The sequence below is a fragment of the Enhydra lutris genome, unplaced genomic scaffold, assembly GCF_002288905.1.
Source record: "Enhydra lutris kenyoni isolate GAN:26980312 unplaced genomic scaffold, ASM228890v2 scaffoldscaffold5, whole genome shotgun sequence".
Classification (NCBI taxonomy): domain Eukaryota; kingdom Metazoa; phylum Chordata; class Mammalia; order Carnivora; family Mustelidae; genus Enhydra; species Enhydra lutris.
In genome coordinates, this window is record NW_019154089.1 from 11,489,044 (window position 1) to 11,507,034 (window position 17,991).

Below are 17,991 nucleotides of genomic sequence, written 5' to 3' on the forward strand. Positions count from 1 at the left end.
CTATTAGTGAAGATCCAGAAGTTCCCCAAATGAGCAGTTTCTCATCATCTTGTTTTGTCTGTGATCTGTACTGATCTCTAAATATAGGAAAATCCCATTTTTACTCATTCCTACAACACAATCTTGAAAAGGTTTAAAAGCAAGAGATTATTATGTGTGAGAGGTGAAGATGAACGTTTCACATTCGTGTGTAGAATCAGAATTTCATCCTTTGCATTGCCTCTCCCCAAAAAGGCATTCTTACTAAGATTTAAGCTCCTGTGTTGCTCTGCAGACAACCGAGTGGGCAACTGCTACCTGAAGTTCGGGCCTCGAGGAGACGGGAGTCTGTCCTGCAATACCGAGATCGGGGTTGGCGTGAGCCGCTCCTCCTGCTGCTGCTCCCTGGGGAAGGCCTGGGGGAACCCCTGCGAGACGTGTCCCCCTGTCAATAGCAGTGAGTAGGGCTCCACATAGGAGCCAGGGAACAAAGTGGCTGCTAAAGACTCACTCGTTTTCTTCTTGTGCTGGGGGAGGGGCAAGAGGGGAAGAGTGTGACCTTGGGCTGCTTTCAGGGATGATGCTGGAACCAGCCAAGAGGGTTTGATACAAAAGGAATTGGAAATGCTCTCTTTTTAATGTTTTTCATGATATGATAAAAAGAAAAAACAGTTGTTAACCCCATTCCAGTGTGAATGGCGGCATTGTCAGTCCTCCTTGGGATCACAAAGATCATTCCTGGCTCTTCTCAGGGATTGTTGTAGTTCGGGTTCCTACACGTGTTGTACTCCTCAAGTCTGTCGACTGTCTGCAGCTGAAATGTGTGTTCTTAGATAGACACCCACGAAACTTGGGAATGGTTGAGTCAGTTTTTTAACTAGCCAAAAAAGTTGTGTATTAAACTTTGTGTTTTAGAAGCTTTTTTCTTTAGCCAAAAACACATGGTTTTTGTTATTCTATTGTATGTGTAACTTGTGAAGTAGTGACCTTACTTCAAGTAAACTGTAATAAAGACTTAAATGTATTTGAAAGGGCACTAGAGAATGGAGTTTACTCCTCTTAGAGTGTGTTTTGAGTCTGGCAACTGCATAATGCTTCTTCATTGTCTCAGCCCCTTGAACACTGGTGTCAAATCTCTTCTCTCCCATTGTTTTGTAGCTGAGTATTATACCCTGTGTCCCGGAGGTGAGGGCTTCAGACCCAACCCCATCACAATCATCTTAGAAGGTGAGTGCACCTCTAATTGTCATCCAGATTTAAACAATATAAAGAGAAAATCTGGCAGAAAAGTTAGTGTGGGGCAATCTAAATAAGATTATTTTGCAAAATGACAGTGGGACAGCGGGTTACCAGGTTGCTGAAGAACCACTGGTAACTGGGAAAGATAGGACCCATGACAGTGATTGGATGTCTGATTGCTCTGCAGAGAAACTCTCATCCCCAGCTTGCTTTAACCAGTCTTCTTGGGTTTTAGCAAATTTTCATGACAAAGCAAATTATCCATGGTCAGAAGAAACCTAAGGCATGGAAGTCTCTGCGGGTCATACGGCATCACACATTGGAGGGCTCTAACAGAAACCTTGATGGTGGTACTTGCTGTGAGTGAGCTGTCTGTCCTTCCGCAGATATCGATGAATGCCAGGAGTTACCAGGTCTCTGCCAGGGTGGAAACTGCATCAACACTTTTGGAAGCTTCCAGTGCGAGTGCCCGCAAGGCTACTACCTCAGCGAGGAGACCCGCATCTGTGAAGGTGAGCTGCATGGACACCTTCAAGTTGTTAGCACTCTTTAGAACACGGTTACTGTTAGCCTCGTTCATAACTTTTATCTTGTCCTAGCCATGCTGCTCAGTTGTACAGTAAGAGATAAATTAATTTACAGCTTAAACGCTATAATTTACTGCAATTTTTCTCTGAGTGCATGGATTGATTATAAATGGGGAAAGCTGGATTCATGTGAAAACATCAGTATCAAATAAGTTATTATCTCAAATATGGATAAGAGTTCTATTTTACATACAGAAAATAGGTAAACTAGGATGCAACTACTAAGTTACTAATTTTCAGTAATTTTTAAATGTCAGGAGGCATCGTATGAAGACATTCAAAGATGATGCTGATGCCCTTCTTGCTTCCATCCCCTCACTTCTCTGTCTCCTGCTAGACAGGGAGCTTCTTGACGCAAAGTCCACATCTTAGTTGTCTTTCTAGCTGCAGGTTCTAACTTACAGAAGACTCTTGGAGTTTATTTATGGAAGGAATGAATAAGTTTTTCTAAAAATGAACATTAAACGTGCAAATATAATTTTTTCCATTATAACCTTTTCTTTAGAACACATTAGATAAATGTTTCTAGAAGAAATGTGGTTTAGTAAGGAGAATAAGCAGCAGCTGCACTCCTAGAATCCCTGAGTGGCTGCTAATTTGAAGGGAGCTATGCAGAGTAAGACTTTCCTCCGAATCAGACCTGTAACTACAGGGAACAAACTGATGGTGCCAGAGGGGGTTAGCATGATGGGTGAAGGGGAAAGGGAGGTGCAGGCTTCCAGTTACAGAATGAAGAGGTCATGGAATGAATCACACAGCATAAGGAATATGATCACTGATACTGAAATAGTGATGGAACAGGGCAGACAGTAGCTTTGTTTGTCATGAGCATGGCATAACATATGAACTTGTCCAATCACTGAGTTGTACAGCTGAAACTAATATGATGATGTATGTCAACTCCTCTCAAATTTATGAAAAAGATAAAGGCTTTCCTAACTACCTGCAGTTTAAAGTCAGCATTAAACTTTAGTTTAAATGACAGAAGAGGACAGCAAGCATTATAACACTTCCATTAGAAAAATGTGAAATTTCAATTAAAAAATTATGAGTGCCTGTAGACCCAGGGTGATCAGTGCCTAGTCACACAGGTGGGCACTCTGTGCAAGGGTGTTGGGCTGGGGGAGCAGGAATATGGGTGCCTTTCATATTATTTTTGCCACTTCGGAAAAAATTTCTTCTGATCACCTCGATTTTTGAATATTGGCTTTTTTTTCTTTTAAAAAAAGACATACTTCGTGTCAGGTAAATGCATATTTTGGGGTCTTTTCTGTAGAACTGCTTTAAATTCTAAATTTTTTTAAAATATGGATTTAGGGAATCAGCCATATGTTATGTTTAGTAGCTTAAATGTTGTAAATTCATGATACAATAGCATATGACTTAATATGTCTCCTTGCCTGTTGTAGATATCGACGAGTGTTTCGCACACCCCGGCGTGTGTGGGCCCGGGACATGCTACAACACACTGGGGAATTACACCTGCATCTGTCCGCCTGAGTACATGCAGGTCAATGGAGGCCACAACTGCATGGGTACGTGAGGCCTTGGACAGGGGTGAGGGCACATGCTCGCGCACTCAGGACTCAGTAGGATTGTTCAGAAAGTTTGGAAATTTAAGTATTTATGAATGATGAAGTATTCCACAGGCTTATAAAATTGTGGCTCTGCATCATTCGTTTGGGCTTGAGATATATATTTCCATGGTCCAAAGCCTGAGTCTGAGACACAAAATGTCATCCAATGTGACACTTACCTATTCCTAAATAATTTGTTTTCCATTCATGTCAGGGGAACATTATTTTACAAACAAGAGAACATTTAAAATTTAATAATTGTATTATTTTTAAAATTAAATCAGTGCCTTTGAGTAGAGAAATGAGTATCTGTTCATTTTGTTTGCCAAGAAAATTATAAATGGAAATCGCTTATCTGAAAATGGGAGAGATTGAGGTTAATCTATGCATGATTTATGTTCAACTTAAAGGATTATTTTAAGTTGCCTCCACATGGCTAAAAAGTACTTCGGAGTTATTAATCAAGAAAGCTTGGTGTCTCCAGGTACATGGATTTCATTAGTAGCTGCTTCCTCTCTGACTGGTGGGCTTGTTTTTCTGTTACATAGACATGCGAAAAAGCTTTTGCTACCGAAGCTATAACGGAACCACTTGTGAGAACGAACTGCCTTTTAATGTGACAAAGAGGATGTGCTGCTGCACGTACAACGTGGGCAAAGCCTGGAACAAACCGTGCGAGCCTTGCCCGACCCCAGGAACAGGTAAGTGCATAGCTGAGCTGCTGCTGCAGGCCCAGCTGGTGACACATGTGTGTGACAGCTGAGTCCAAGCCACTGTGTGCTAAAACCAGACATGTTCGGTTCTGAGAATACCCAAGGGCATCATAGGTCATAGGATGCCATGTCCCAAGTGGCCCTTTTTGGGGTTCAAATATGAATTCCTGAGGTATCTTTTGAGGAGGCATCTAGATCCTGAAAATAAGCCCCGCTGCTAAAGAGTGAATGTGTAGAGCGCCAGTCCATTTAAGTTCATTATTTTATAGTGTTCTGGTGAATTAGTCAGTTACTCATCGAGCAGGTACTTACTGAGCAACTGTCGTGTGTCACTGTGGTCAACTTGGAAGGTGTCTTATTTTGATTTAAAACCTGTGGTAATTTCAAGTCCATCAAATTCACTAGGTATTGTTTTGTTTCCATCTTGAAAAATCCCCCCAAAAATGGATTTGATGAGCAGACCTCACGTGAAAGCAGCCTATAGCCAACATGTTTTCTTTTTTCTAAAGATTTTTATTTATTTATTTGACAGACAGAGATCACAAGTAGGTAGAGAGGCAGGCAGAGAGAGAGGAAGGGAAGCAGGCTCCCTGCTGAGCAGAGAGCCCGATGTGGGGCTCGATCCCAGGACCCTGGGATCATGACCTGAGCCGAAGGCAGAGGCTTTAACCCACTGAGCCACCCAGGCACCCCAACCAACATGTTTTCTTATACATATGTTTCCCCCCAAACTTACCTGAAATTTTTAGGCAGAAAATAAAACTGGTCTTTACATGGTAAAATTTTTCTCACAAACTAGAAGATAATAAATTGCTACGAGAGCAAAAAAAAAAAAAAAAAAAAATGAATGCCTTAAAATTGTTGCTTATTCAGGTTCGTTTATGATGTAGACAGTTACTTTCAATATTTGTTAGACCCTAAGCATTGCACCAGTCAGGCAAACGAGAAACAATGATTATGCGTTTGTTGCCAAACATTGCTTAGGGAACACATATTCAAATGTGTTGCTATAATTAATGCAGTAATGAAATGAAAATAAGGAGAAACAGGAAAAGTGACATAGGGAGCCTTTCTTGGGGACTCTAATTCAGTGGATAAATGGATTTTCTTAACTAACTTGCTGTAGTTGTGCTCCAAAAAAAAAAAAATGGAAATGTTTTTATGATTCTGTAATTTAAAAACTCCCATCAGTTAGAAATTGAAGATTACTGGGTTGGGGAATTAAATATCACTTTTTGGTTTTTTATTGTTGTTGTTTTTATTTATTGATTTCGGGGGCGGGGGCGGAGACAGCATGTGGTTGGGGAGGCAGAGGGAGAGGGAGAGAAGCCGACTCCGCCCTGAGCAGGGAGCCCGATGTGGAGCTTGATCCCTTGACCCCAAGATCATGACATGAGCCAAAATCGAGAGTTGGACACTTACGTGACTGAGCCACCCAAGAGCCCCTAAATACCACTTTTTGTAAGAAGTAAAGGCCTTAGGCATAAGAGGACATGTCTGCATTTATATTCAAGTTCTGCCACTTACTATCTGACGTCATGTAGATGATTCCTCCTTTCTGAAACTGATTCCTCATATACAGAATAGATGATAAATTAGAAATGACAGTAACTAATTCATATGGCTCTATAGTAAATGAGAGGATGCATATAAATTACAATTTGTGCATCGCCAGGCTCTTACACACTACTGAATCGAGCATCTGTCATGTGTCTCTGTGTATGTTGTGGGTGCTGAGTTGAGCTTTGGTGGATGCAGCACACAGAGCCCCTCCCTGATAGCATGTCACATATGGTCTGCTCTCCCTGCTTTACCTAACAGTGTTTTCAGGAGTTTTACTCACGTGTGTTGCCATGGGCGTCAGAAGCGATCTGCTTCTTAAAAAATGAGAATTCTCTTAAACTTCTATTAGCTTGGTGAACTATGTGATAGGAGTAAATGTTTTAGTCTGCTTTATGCTATGATGCATTATTTCTGATGCGTCAAATTTCACATTCCAACAAAATAGACATTTATGTTTAAAAAGATGAGATGGGATGCCTGGGTGGCTCAGTCGGTTAAGCCACTGCCTTTGGCTGAGGTCATGGTCCTGGTCCCAGAGTCCTGGAATCGAGTCCCACGTCACGCTCCTTGCTCAGCAGGAAGCCTGCTTCTCTCTCTCTCTCTGCCTCTGCCTGCCACTCTGCCTGCTTGTGTGCTCACTCGCTCACTCTCTCTCTCTCTCTGACAAATAAATAAATAAATCTTAAAAAAAAAAAAGATGAGACAAAATTAGTGTCTCATTCATTATTCATTGTTCATCTGTTTCACACTAGGACAACTGTTTTTGCATGCCTGTGCCTTTGTGCAATTTGTAATCCCTTTTTAAATTTGTACTTTAACCTGGTTTTTCGATGTATATAAATTAGATCATTATTAAAGATCTGCATCTCCAAAGAACAAAAGAATTTAAATGCCTACAGTAAATATTTTGAATCTTGTAATATTTACTTCTAACATCAGAGCATTAAAAAGTTAATGAGGGTAATAATGGTAAAGAATGACTAGAATCTGCTTCTGGCAGAAGCTGGTAATATTATCAAGTAAATATAATTGAGATTAAAATATCATTATGAGTAATATAAAATATATTTGTCAGTACAAGTATGTAAAATGTTATTTGAAAGGCGTTTGAGAATTCTAAGAGTGTGTTTGCTTTATCCTTTAAAGCTGACTTTAAAACCATATGTGGAAATATCCCTGGATTTACCTTTGACATTCACACCGGAAAAGCTGTTGGTAAGTTTTCCAGATTATTTTTATTTTAATACATATAGGTAGCATTTTGTAAAAGTTTCTTTGGTGTTTTTAAAGCTTAAAGTGCCATAAAATACAATAATCTGGAGTCTGATCTGGTACAGTTAGACAGGAAGGAACTAACACGTTTACAGCCTCTACCTAAGTGTTTTTGTTTTTGTTTTTTTTTAAGATTTTATTTATTTATTTGACAGAGATCACAAGTAGGCAGAGAGGCAGGCAGAGAGAGAGGAAGAGAAGCAGGCCTCCTGCTGAGCAGAGAGCCGGATGCGGGGCTCGATCCCAGGACCCTGGGATCGTGACCTGAGCCGAAAGCAGTGGCTTTAACCCACTGAGCCACCCAGGCGCCCCAACCTAAGTGTTAATAAGGGTAATACTCTGTCAACATAGTTTGATGATTGGGTTATGATAGTTGTAGGACTGTCTCAAGATTTCATACATATCAAGCTAACACCTGAGTTTTTCTTCTCATGAATATTGTATTAAATGACTCTAAATTATCCACTTTATTGTACCCTTTAGTTGCTCTTTTTATAACTATATACTTACATTTTTGGTGTATTTTTGCAGGATCCCTTCCTACTGATCTACTTAGGAATTTGCAGAATTATCAGTTATACAAATCATTTTCTTCTGAATGTTGTTCATTTTCTTTCTATTGTTCGTTGTACTTTTTTTCCCTCAAAGATAAAGTAAGCAATATAATTTTAAGAAAACCTCGCTTTCTTCATTAGATGAATAGCAGCAGTTATTAGGGGAGCCTGAAACATGACTTGAAGAGGAAGCTTGATTCCCTAGGAAGTTTATTTGGTACATTGACACTAAAAATCACTTGGTGTTAGTTGATCGGCTACAACACTATTCAAAGGAAAGTATTCTATCTTGTGGCCTATATGCTTTTGTAAACCAAAAAATCATTCATGGCACTCTGGAATTTATTTTTGTGATGCTGAGTGAGTGTTCTCATTCCAGCATACATGTAGCACTGTCAAAGGTTTTTAATGGTAAATATGCTAAGCAGAACTGCATAGATGTGACTGAATCTGTTCACTTTCAGACATTGATGAGTGTAAAGAGATCCCGGGCATTTGTGCAAACGGCGTGTGCATCAACCAGATTGGCAGTTTCCGTTGTGAATGCCCCACGGGGTTCAGTTACAATGACCTGCTCTTGGTCTGCGAAGGTAATCCGAACGACACATGACCCCCAGCCAGATGAGTTCAGTGGACAGAAGTAGGTTGTAGATGGTCTCCTGATTTGTACAGGGTCTTCTGAGGTACTGATCAGTATTGAGGAGTGGGTCACCACACGGGTGAAGTGAAGGTAATACTCACACAATAAGGAGGTCCTTACCTTGGCCTTGTTGCTCTTGCAGACATTGACGAGTGCAGCAACGGTGACAATCTGTGTCAGCGGCATGCAGACTGCCTCAACAGCCCTGGCAGTTACCGCTGTGAGTGTGCAGCTGGCTTCAAGCTCTCCCCCAATGGAGCCTGCGTAGGTGAGAGGCCACGCCCCGAGCCCTCCCTGGCCCTCCTCCAAGCAGCTGGCTATGCTTTCCTCTTGTAATCTATTTTCAGAGAGAATTTTGACAAGATTTTCTAAGTAAATCCTTTCGTTCCTATTGAATCTATTTCGCCATATATTTTAGATTAATTTGTGAGGAAAAAAATCCCTTCAGTGGATTTTCCTAGGATTAGACCTAAAATAAAATAGTATCTTTGAGATACTAATCAGTGTAGAAAATGGCCCAATTTTTTTTTTTGTTTTTTGTTTAAAGTCATGGATATTTTCAGGCCTCACTTCTTTTGATTCAGCTGATGTTATGGTTCATTTTCAGCCTGTCTGTAGTAATTAATAGTGGGTTCTAGAAACAGGCCTGTGAAAATATGAAGGAATCTTAATAAAAATCAGACATGTGTAACATGTGTTTTATTTTTGTTTTAGATCGCAACGAATGTTTAGAAATTCCTAATGTTTGCAGTCATGGCCTGTGTGTTGACTTGCAAGGAAGTTACCAGTGCATCTGCCACAACGGCTTTAAGGCGTCCCAGGACCAGACTATGTGCATGGGTAAGAGGGAGGATGTTAGTTCAGGAGGGCAGTGAATTGAGACTCCCAAAGAGCTTACAGGTTGGCCACTTGCTGTGACTAACTCCCATGCCTCTTGTCAGAAACAGTCCCACAACAAGTTAGCTCTATTAAACGGCTTATGCCTTTATTCAATGGAAAATTTGTGAGCAGAAACACACCACAGTATGTTCTTTGGTTCACTGTTCACAACCTTTTTGCTCAGATGCCTTCACACACTTCTCAAGCACTCTGGGTTCTATGGAAGTCACCACAGTCACCAGTTATCCTTTACCCTTCTCTGTTCCTGCTCGAGGAAACGTTTCCAGCTGCAAGAATATAAGGGAGTAAGAGTAGTAAGAACAACAGTATTGAAATACTGTCACACACATATATATGTTTATATTCTTTTCCACCAAATCACTGAATACATGGGACTTACTGGCTGCTTTTGTGTTTTAACTCTTAAAAGTATGTTTAGAATCAAATGTAACAAAACTCTAAAATGTTCCAGTAGCTCGTGTAATGGTTAGCTGAGCAGTAATAGTGTTCAGTAAATACTTGCTGAGCCGACACATGAGATTTGAAAGGTGGATGGGCTGGCCACCTTGGAGCCCAACCTGGGAACTCAGCATAAATCCTTCAATCTGATGTCAACAACAGGCTGTATCTCAGGCAAAAGAGTTCTCCATGCACTGCACTTGAAAGAGGAAAATTAAATTTAAAACTTGGCTATTTATAATTAGCACCTTCTCAGTTTAGAAAAAGCTGAACTCATGCATCTACTATTTTGGTGTTGAAGATATTACCTGTATGAATGGTAAATCAGATTTCAGTACTACAGGACTAGTTTCCTTTATGACCCATCCATACCTCAAGGACCACCTGGAGAACTAGCCATCTGCTGCCTTGTAAGACTTCAGCTGTGGCGGTGGGGAAAACTCTCCAGAGGATGCTTGTACAAGGGACAAATGGAGGATCTAGCCCTCTTTGCCTGAACTTTCTGAGAATACTTGCTCATACATGCTTCTCTTGGCTGTACTCTGTGAGAGAGAGAACATGATTTGCTAAAAAATATTTGAGTTTTGATTCAAAAATTCATATGGAGAAAACATGACCTCAATCCTAATAATTAATTTATGATAAAAGTCAGTGAGACTCCTTGATAATCTCTTTTTCTTTTTAAAGATTTATTTATTTATTTATTTGACAGAGATCACAGGTAGGCAAAGAGGCAGGCCGGGGGTGGAGGGGTGGGGGTGGGAGCAGGCTCCCCGCTGAGCAGAGAGCCCCATGCGGGGCCCGATCCCAGGCCCCTGAGATCATGACCTGAGCTGAAGGCAGAGGCTTTAACCCACTGAGAACCTAGGTGCCCCAATCATCTCTCTTTTTTTTTTTTTTTTTTCTATTTTAAAGTTTTTATTTTTTTTTTTGTCAGAGAGAGAGAGAGGGAGAGAGAGCGAGCACAGGCAGACAGAATGGCAGGCAGAGGCAGAGGGAGAAGCAGGCTCCCTGACGAGCAAGGAGCCCGATGTGGGACTCGATCCCAGGACGCTGGGATCATGACCTGAGCTGAAGGCAGCTGCTTAACCAACTGAGCCACCCAGGCGTCCCCCAATCATCTCTCTTAAACAAAGTTTTCTTTCTAAGGAACAGTACCCTTTTTTGCACAGAAGAGTTCCAAGAGCCTAGAATTCATTGTCTAGGGAATCTGTTTTCTTATATGAGGATGACCTTTCTAAATATATTTTTAATTCCATTTTTTAAAGGCTTATAATAATACTGAGTTCTAGTGGACTTCTTATTTGGATTCTATTAATTCATAAAATTCAGGAAACTGAAATCTACCTTTATTGTACTGATCAGATTCGGGTGTGTAAATTTCTGAGGGAGTGGTGTTGATAATGATTGAATAGAACAAATTGTTTAGTGTTCCAAACAATTGGTTTCCTTACAGTTGACAAGCAAACCCATTCATTAAAGCATCTGCATTAAGGGAATGCTGGCTTAGCATACTCATTTCCCTAAAATGAACACGGGTTCCTAAGTATTAAATGAGGAAAATCTAAGTGAGTCAGTAATTTTTAAAAAAATGTAAATGTGTAACCAGCTATGTATTTCTGGTTAAAAATTGAATTCCTTGGAGCCACTATTTCTTTGTAGATGTTGATGAGTGTGAGCGACATCCATGTGGGAATGGAACTTGTAAAAACACGGTTGGATCCTACAACTGTCTCTGCTACCCAGGGTTTGAACTCACTCATAATAACGATTGCCTGGGTAAGTACTCTGTGCTCTGTGGCTACCGTTTGCTGTTTGCACAGTATACTGAAATAAGGAATAAATCCAAAGAGTAAATCAAATGTTTTATCATTAAAACACAAATAGGTGATGAAAGATATGTAATAACATTGACTAATTTCCAGTTAACTAAAGCTGTAGTACTGGTTTAAATAATCACAAGACAGTCTGCTGTGTCCACTACTTCTGTCAGTCTCTCAGTCAGTCAGTGTGGGGGAGGGGTGACATGCAGATAATAGAAAATCTACTGGGATTGCTCTATGGTTTAGGGTGGTTTTTACCCCTTTAATGGGATCAGATATAGACCTGTCATTGTTTCAGTGCTATTGCAAGTATTTCATATAATTTATTCTTGTTTTATATTCAAATACTGACAGAGTATCCAACTTAAAAACATGCTGCGTCTTTAAACTTCATTTTCTGTCAGCCTTTGAAGCCAGGGATTCCTTTTCCCACAGAAAGGGGGGATTGGGGCTACGTCTCCACATTAGCCCTCAGAAACCTATTTGATTTCAATTTTGAACAACTGTAAATTTTCACAGGAAAGTGGAAGTGTCTGCTTTGCGTGGTACAGAATTTTATTGTGTGCCCCTAAACAACAATGATTAAAACAAGAATTAATAGTGAGAGGGGAGTTTCCTTAAGTCAATGGAGGGCATGGCAGGAGGAAGCATGAACAGATGCCGAGCACATGTTTGTTTACCATACACGAGGCACTGTGCTGGTGTTTCACGGTGGACGTCCCTTCATTCACATGGTCCCGTAGGGTTTGAGACAGCAACGCCGACTGTCGACCATTCCGGACCAGTGCTGCTCACACCACCTCCAACCTCTGATTTATGCCAGCACAGGCTCCTCTCAGTTTTGGTTTTTCTTTTCTGTTTTTGTATGTATGTATGTATTTGAGAGAGCTCATGCACAGACACATGTGCGTGTGCATGTGAGTTGGGGGAGGGCAGAGGGAGAGAGTGTTTCAAGCAGACTCTGTGCTGAGCACGAGGTCCAATGGAGGGCTCGATCTTAGGACCCTGAGATCATGACCTCAGCTGAAACCAAAGTCAGACGCTTAACCAACTGAGCCACCCAAGCACCCCTGTTTGTGTTTTTTCCCCAAATTCTGCCACTGTGAAAAAATTCAGAGCTAACTGAACATTTTTTTCAACTACCACCTTCTTATCAATAATTTCTCAGACCCTTTGTACAACCAGGGAGAACTAAAGACACCGATAATGGCTATGATCTAAACACAGCCTTGAGAAACCTACAATAATTAATTGAGTAATTACTCCAATGCAGTCAGCCCTAAGTTTCGCTGAAACTTAAGATTTTTTTTTCTTTCAAGTTCTTTACTTTGTCAGCAAAATACATGTTAGCAGTTCTAGAGTATATTTAATATAATTGATTTTTCTTTATTTAATATGCTCTATTATCTGTGCTTTGAATAGAGTCAGCTTATCTCCACGTACAGTCATCTGCAAACTCGGCCATCAGGTTAAGTGTGTATACCGTCTGGTCTCCAAGGAAAGAAATATTCTTCATTTGAAAAGAACAGAGAACTTCACCATAAACCTTCAGTTTTTATCTGGCTATAAATTTGAGTTCTATTAATATCAAAACTTGGGGTTGAAATATAGTAGGGATCTCTGTGACTGTATTAGTCACACATTGCTTGCACTGGGAGCTGATTTTCTCTGTGTTGATGAGGATTGCAGTGAAGTATATTTGAAAACGCATGGCAGTAAATATGTTTTTACATTGGAACATGTAATAATATATGTGTAAGAGTTCTCTCTGAAAAGCTTATTCCCATTTGCTTACAGATATAGATGAGTGCAGCTCCTTTTTTGGTCAGGTGTGCAGAAATGGACGGTGTTTCAATGAAATTGGCTCCTTCAAGTGTTTATGTAATGAAGGTTATGAACTGACTCCAGATGGCAAGAACTGTATAGGTAACTATCTACCCAGTAAACAGTCTTTGTGTTGTTTTGTTGAATAATGATGTGACTTTCCACCCCTCTCCCCCGACACACACACTTGGAAACCCTCTCACATTTCATTTGATCATCTGATTACTTGACCAATATAAGATACCATGGGAAATTTGGGTATAAGGAATACACCAACAATTGGGAATGGCTTGTCTGAAATGTTTTTATTGGAAGAGAGCCGGGACTATCCATGACACCATAAAAGGAGACGAAACAACTCAGGAAAACCAGCCTCTTGCCAAATGAGTAATATGCAAGATGGCAAAAGAGTATCTCCGGGCATATTGTCCATAGTGACCCAACAGATCAGAGAGACCAAGTTGAATTCATGTTAACATCATTTGGCAACAAGGACCTCATAGTTAAGTCATTTTTTGTCTTGTTTCTCTTTAAAGATACTAATGAGTGTGTCGCTCTCCCTGGCTCTTGTTCTCCTGGTACGTGTCAGAATTTGGAGGGGTCCTTCAGATGCATCTGTCCCCCGGGGTACGAAGTGAAGAGCGAGAACTGCATCGGTAAGGTTAACACTTGTTCTGGGCTCCACGAACTCTTCAGTCTAAGACCCGAGCCAGACCCTATAGCAGGACACTAAATGCAAACCACGGCTGGCAGGCTGACCCATGGAATTAAACATAGAGCTACCCACAGCTGCTTAACTGAACCATCAGAATCGATAGGGAGGTGGAATGGTGGGAACAAAGCATTTAGGAACGTGGGGTTTTTCATTAACAGAAATGTCAGACCAGTCAAAGAATTTTCAGTGCACTCTAATCTTTTTTCCAAATGTCAACAAGAGACTTTCTACTGAATTTAAAGAGAGTCTACAAAAATTGTAATCTTTGGCAACCAATTTTAAAACAGCTATTAAAGGTGTCTAGAGTCCTAGAAATGTGGAGCAGAAAATCTTGACCATGCTGTTGAGGCCTTTTTATTCCTTGGGAAGGCCTCATGTCAAAACAGAAAATATTAATCCATTTGTTGTAACAGATGTTTTTCTGCTGAAACTTCTCCAGCATACAAGAATACTGTAACCACATCAGAAGTGGGTCCCAGAATTGCCTGGTGAACATGATGAAGGCGGACCTTCTTACAGTTACTTAATTTCACTTTTATACAAATTATTTTTTACAGTCTTGTTGAAATTCAGAAGCACCATCCTAGTGTGGTTCTTCTAGCATAAAATGATTACTGAGGGGTTTTTTGCCTTTGATTTATCCAATTAAAAAAAAATTGCTCCGTGTAGTTCTACTGTTCACTTTCCAGGAACTCAGAACTGAAGGAGACAGTTTACTCCATTAAATTTAATTATTTTCCAGACCATGTGATTTCATATACTGGATACCCCAAGTCATTCCAGTTCGGTCTTTTATATCTTTTCCCTTTCTTGATCTGCATACTGAGTCATTGTAAAACTATCTGGTGTTTTTAATCCTTAAAAAATAGTAAAGACTAGAAGCATCTTAATAACAACTTTCTTGAAAACTAAAAGATCCTTCCTTTCTTTTATTTTTTTTATTCCATATTTAATCTCAGTTCTTCTTTAGCCCTATAGTCCATCCCTTTATGGGACAATGACAATAACTGTCTCAGCAATTAGAAGGAAAAAGAAAACATGTATTTCTCTGTATCAGAAAGGCTCAGCTACCTTTTCTCTTCATGAAAAAAAAAATCTGTGATTCAGTAACCTTTTATTCAACTGCATAAATATTTTTTCCTCATCCATCATTAGCAACACTTCTATTTTGCATCTCTGAAAAAAATGATCTTAACTTCATTGTAAGACTTACTTTCTTTAGACTAGAATCTTTTCTGCCAATTTTACCCAGATGAAATGATTCTTAACGTGACTATACACACACTTACACAAACATACACATATCACACATGTACACACACACAAATTCATTTCACCTTTCAGTGTGTGTTACATTGAATGATTGGCACCTTTTAGGTGCTGGGAATGTAAAAAGATACACTCGTACCTTTAGGTAACCAGATAAGAAAAGACCTATTTTGTAATAGGTAAAGCTGCCTTATAAAGACATCCTTGCCATTCAGTGTGACAGACGCCAGGCCAGAGGCGGGTTCAGGCTATAGGAGCACAAGCTAGGGCTGTGAGGACAGTGGTTAAAAGAATGGCAAGTAAAGGAAGCTCATCCCAAAGGACTGGAGACTTTTGAGGTGGCTCCTAAATGTTGGACAGGAATTGACTAATCAGAGAAAGAAACAGGAGAGAGGAAGCTCCTGGAAAACACAGGCACCTGGGGTGTGCGAAGGGGCAGTGAGTGGCCAACCAGCTCATAAGACTGAACTCAGTCCTGCAGGCAGTGTGGAACAGGGCAAGATTTGGTTTTTGGTTTTTGTTTTTTTTAAAGAAAGGGCATGGTATGATTCACTAAAATTCTACAAGTATAAACAGAGAATGTAGTATGTGCCTGACACCGTGCTAGTCTGAGCAGGCAGCAGTGACCCGGACAGGTGTGTCCTATCCTCATGGAGCTGGCATTCCAATGTGGCCGGAACTGTGTAACATTTCCTCACTCCGGTATGGTAACTCCCTATTAAATAAGGACTTCTGATGGGAAAAAAAAAAAAAAAAAAGGCCAAATATCACTGGTAAGGAATCCTTATTTACTTGAGGGACCCTTTCCGGGGTGCCATGGGAATGGTGAAATTCTCAAACCATGTCTGAGTCCCCTTGGTTCCATGGGCACAGATTTTCAAGTAGACAGCCTGGTGGCAGTGTGAGGGCACAAGAGGGAGACATGGCAGTCTATTAGGAGATTTACGGTAATCCTGGTGGCAGGGGAGGTTGAGTTTGAAAGCCCAGAAGAGGTGGAAGTGACAGGGCACATGCTGCCTGCATCTGGAGTACAGGACGAATAAAGGTGATCTTAAGCTGGATGGCTGGAGAGGATCATCAGAGAAGAAGACCCGTTGAGGCCGTGACACCTGTAGGATACTGAACTGGTCACGTGGGACCATACATATAGGGCAGACATATGCACTGCCCTAGGGATCACGTGCAGGCAGGTGGAGTTCTCTTGGGCCTCTGGGCTGTGTGGTTGATTGAAACTGGATACAATCTCTGACTTCTGAAGAGATAAGAATAATTATACCTACACATTATATACTCTCATTTCATATTAAAATAATCAGTGGCTAGCAAATAGTGGTAAGATGGACAAATTATTTATTTTCAAAGACTGAACAGTGTATTGATTTACTTAAATTAATACATTCTCCTGCCCTTGTCCAGATATAAATGAATGTGACGAAGATCCCAACATCTGTCTCTTTGGTTCCTGCACCAATACTCCTGGGGGATTCCAGTGCATCTGCCCGCCTGGCTTTGTACTGTCTGATAATGGACGCAGATGCTTTGGTAAGCTTTGGAATGACTTCTCTGTCATCATTTGCCCTTAGGAACATCATAGCTAGACAGTAAGCCCTCATGGAAGTGTAGATCACTACAAAGTACATGTCTATGGCAAATATGTCTAGGTTTAAAAAATAGGTCTCAAAACTGTATGCACTGGACACTTTTAAGGTACTTTGAGTTTTTGGCTCTGTTTCCACATTTTTTAATGTCATACTGAAAAATTACTATTTTATTCACTTACTATTATTATTGCCTCACAGTTCCGTTTGTTGTTGGTATAGATTTTTTTCTGGAAACCGGTATATGAGTTACTTTTAATGTGAATGGATTTACTGAAAGTTATGTAGAATATTTTGTTAGGTGATCATGTAACAGTATAAGAAGAGACAGGGAAATAATCTTATTACTGAGCATCACTTCTCAGGTTTCCTAGAGACATTATAAAAACATTTTAAACATTTTAAATAATTACACCAAATTTTATAGACAGGTCAGTGTAAGTTGGCATGTGAAATAGGCCATGGAGGTTTTGCAGACCTTTCAGTTGCTAATCTGATCTGCACCATGTGTTCATCCCATGAGAAACCTTCGTCAGAAACAGTTACACACAGAGTACTTTTCTTACTGACCCGTAAGGAGGCCTGTGATGTTTGCTCTCTTGACTAGATACCCGCCAGAGTTTCTGCTTCACAAACTTTGAAAATGGAAAGTGCTCTGTACCCAAAGCTTTCAACACCACCAAGGCCAAATGCTGCTGTAGTAAAATGCCAGGAGAGGGCTGGGGGGACCCCTGTGAGCTGTGCCCCAAAGATGACGAAGGTGAGAGCTACCACTTTGTGCGGTTTGGGAATGACTGTCAGCCACCTTAACTGTATGTAACTGATGGATATTTTGAAGACAAAATTCATCCCTCATGTCTAAACTGTAAAGTTCCCTGCGCACCCCCGTCTGAGGGACCCCCATCTCCACTTGTGTATTCAGCATGTATGAACGCAGCTAGAGTTCCCATTACTTTATTCCCCTTTTGCCCACTGCCCGAGGTTAGCAGTGCTTGCTTTCAGTGGAATTAATTTGAGATGTGCAGGGCAGGAGATGTATTGCCAACTGCTGCATGGGTCCCACGTGGGGATCGGATCCTGGGCTGCAGCTCTCAGAATCTTACATAAAATGGTGAGGAGCTCAGTCAGCACAAGGGCCATTTACAGGATGAGACCAAGAGCCTCCCAGGTCTTGTGTTTTTGCAGCCTAGGTGTAGGGTGCTTCCCAGCAGGCTCAGAACTAGCTTGGTCTCTAGGTCGAGGTAGCTCCCCTGTGTTCTGGGCAGAGGGGGCTCTGGCTGCTGGGCATTAAAGGAGCAAA

The 17,991-nt window shown here is 40.7% G+C and overlaps 1 protein-coding gene across 1 annotated transcript in view; it reads left to right on the top strand.

Annotated features, from left to right (window-relative positions):
* LOC111140889 (fibrillin 2) overlaps window positions 1-17,991 on the top strand; it is a 247,559-nt gene that overhangs the window by 200,290 nt on the left and 29,278 nt on the right. The window contains exons 37-50 of the mRNA XM_022493138.1: window positions 275-436; window positions 1,138-1,206; window positions 1,605-1,730; window positions 3,215-3,340; window positions 3,931-4,083; window positions 6,805-6,873; window positions 7,949-8,074; window positions 8,267-8,392; window positions 8,839-8,964; window positions 11,125-11,241; window positions 13,083-13,211; window positions 13,646-13,765; window positions 16,510-16,635; window positions 17,299-17,451. Of these exons, the coding sequence (XP_022348846.1) occupies window positions 275-436; window positions 1,138-1,206; window positions 1,605-1,730; window positions 3,215-3,340; window positions 3,931-4,083; window positions 6,805-6,873; window positions 7,949-8,074; window positions 8,267-8,392; window positions 8,839-8,964; window positions 11,125-11,241; window positions 13,083-13,211; window positions 13,646-13,765; window positions 16,510-16,635; window positions 17,299-17,451 (1,728 nt within the window). The remainder of the gene's footprint in view (window positions 1-274; window positions 437-1,137; window positions 1,207-1,604; window positions 1,731-3,214; window positions 3,341-3,930; window positions 4,084-6,804; window positions 6,874-7,948; window positions 8,075-8,266; window positions 8,393-8,838; window positions 8,965-11,124; window positions 11,242-13,082; window positions 13,212-13,645; window positions 13,766-16,509; window positions 16,636-17,298; window positions 17,452-17,991) is intronic.